Source organism: Priapulus caudatus, unplaced genomic scaffold (genome assembly GCF_000485595.1).
Source record: "Priapulus caudatus unplaced genomic scaffold, Priapulus_caudatus-5.0.1 Scaffold321, whole genome shotgun sequence".
In the NCBI taxonomy this organism is placed as follows: domain Eukaryota; kingdom Metazoa; phylum Priapulida; class Priapulimorpha; order Priapulimorphida; family Priapulidae; genus Priapulus; species Priapulus caudatus.
In genome coordinates, this window is record NW_014577382.1 from 193,430 (window position 1) to 195,547 (window position 2,118).

At 47.5% G+C, this 2,118-nt stretch overlaps 1 protein-coding gene across 1 annotated transcript in view; it reads right to left on the bottom strand.

The window, feature by feature from the left end:
- Positions 1–2,118, bottom strand: part of LOC106808993 (protein FAM179B-like) — a 55,024-nt gene that overhangs the window by 26,587 nt on the left and 26,319 nt on the right. Inside the window, exons 5-6 of the mRNA XM_014811928.1 lie at positions 1,310–1,426; positions 771–1,075 (exon numbers count right to left, since the gene is read on the bottom strand). Of these exons, the coding sequence (XP_014667414.1) occupies positions 771–1,075; positions 1,310–1,426 (422 nt within the window). The remainder of the gene's footprint in view (positions 1–770; positions 1,076–1,309; positions 1,427–2,118) is intronic.

Genomic DNA, 2,118 nt, shown 5'->3' on the forward strand with positions numbered 1-2,118 from the left:
CCACAAGATATCCCCCCCTCCCCTCCCCTTCCCACCATCATGCAGACTTCCAACACCCGTTCCAAGCCTTGCCACAAGATATCACCCCCTCCCCTCCCCTTCCCACCATCATGCAGTAAGGGTGTAACGATTAACCGCAATTCAACTGTATCGCAGTACATCTTGTTCGGTTCGGTTTTCGATTGTTGTTTTTTCGTGTCGGTTCTCGGTTCGGTTCCGGGAAATACATTCAAGTTGAATAGTATTATGACTATTATCCTTGAACTGTATTACTTTATTGTCTTTTGGCAAATGAATAACACAATAAATGTATAATATTATGATAGGTATTATTATTATTATTATTCAAAATGGAGGGAAAATTTCCCCATCTTCTCAGCATTTTAAATTGTTTACTACTGAAAACTAGAAAGGGCAGTTGTCGCCAACTACATGTATCCCCCGTGTTCTCCCCAAGATGTGTAAGTATACAAAGTTTGGTCATGCTAGGTCAATTAGGGGCCGAGTTACAGAGCGGAAAAGAAATATGATGAAGGTCAATGTCAAGGTCAACGTCAACGTCAAATAAAGGTTGCAGTGACCTGGTTTCGGTACGCGACACACCATCTCCCCAAGATGTGTAAGTATACCAAGTTTGGTCACGCTAGGTCAATTAGGGGCCGAGTGATAGAGCGGAATGAACCGACCCAAAGAGAAAAAACCAAAAACCGAACCGAAACAAAATGTATCGTTACACCCCTACCATGCAGCCTCCCTCCCAGCAGCCTCACCTCTGTACTTAGTGTCGGCGAAGAGATGCTCTGCCTCACCGCCTTGCTGATGTCGCTCCGGATGCTGTTTGGCTTCGGCTTCCCGTTGCGATCCGCATCGGCCGGCTTCGCGATGCTAGTTCCGTAGATTTCCGTGAAGACGGGCGCTTCCGACGCGTCGCTCTGCAGGCGGCGCCACCGCTCTTCGTCGCTCCTGCTGCCAATGTCGATCTCCAGCTTCACGAGGTTTTCGGACGACGGCACTTTGCGGCGCTTGGTGGAGCCCACGAGGGCCAGCGTGGGCTTCATGGGTATCTTCTCATTCTCTATAGAGACACAGCCGCATAGTACAATCTAACTAGGTTATCAGCAGTGGAGCAATTCTTATGTTAATCTTATCAGGGGTAGATAATGACAAAATGGGAATTATCTAAATTATCTACCCCTGATCTTATATTTTTCGTAACGAATGCTGGCTCGGGGGCGACGGAATTATTTTGCATCATAAATGAATCATAATTGATCAACTGCAATCGTAAATTCAGCGTGGGTTTCGTTACCCGAGCTCTTGCTTGTATCGGACTTGTTGTCGGTCGATGCGAAAGGAAATTTTGGCTCTCCGTTTGCACTCTTCATGATCTGCTGTCCTGGATCGGAAGGGCTCCGGGGCTTTGCAACTGTTAACAGGATACACTATCAAGGTTGTGCACAGCGTTTGAAATTAGTGCCGACCCGGAGGCCCGAGCCCGAGGCCACCAAGTTTTTGCTTCGGCCACCTTCTCTATGAAACTGCCGGTCCTCCTGACCGGCACTTTTTCCCCTCATATTGCGCTGAAATACTACGGAATTACCTTAACGGCAGTTTAGACAGACTTGTAAACGGGAGCGCATTCTGTTCCTGAACGTAGACGGGGTATCCAAAACACATAGAGCCGAGGGCATTGAACTCACTCAACGCATGATTCGCCACACGAACAAAACCTCGTGACAGTCTAATAAATCGATTGCGGCGTGTAGCGTAGCCCAGTGTTTTTGTGACCGCATAACAATGTTCATATGTCGCAGGGGTTATCGTGGGGAGTGAGGGCACGACCAGTGACACCTGACACGCACGTAATCAAAGCTGAATTCGGCACTTTTCTTTGCGTAGAAAGTGGACTATTTTTATTCCGTTAGATATCTAGAAGCAATGTAAACTGTATATACTTCAAGATTTTAGGCACTGTGCCTTTGGCTCATAAAATTTTATGTCCCCCAGGGTACTGCCGGAACGTACCCTGGGTACGGTCCGGTATACCGGAACGTACCCTGGTAACTATTTGATATGGCTAGGGTTAGGGTTAGGGTTAGGGAGTAGGCGTAGGCGACT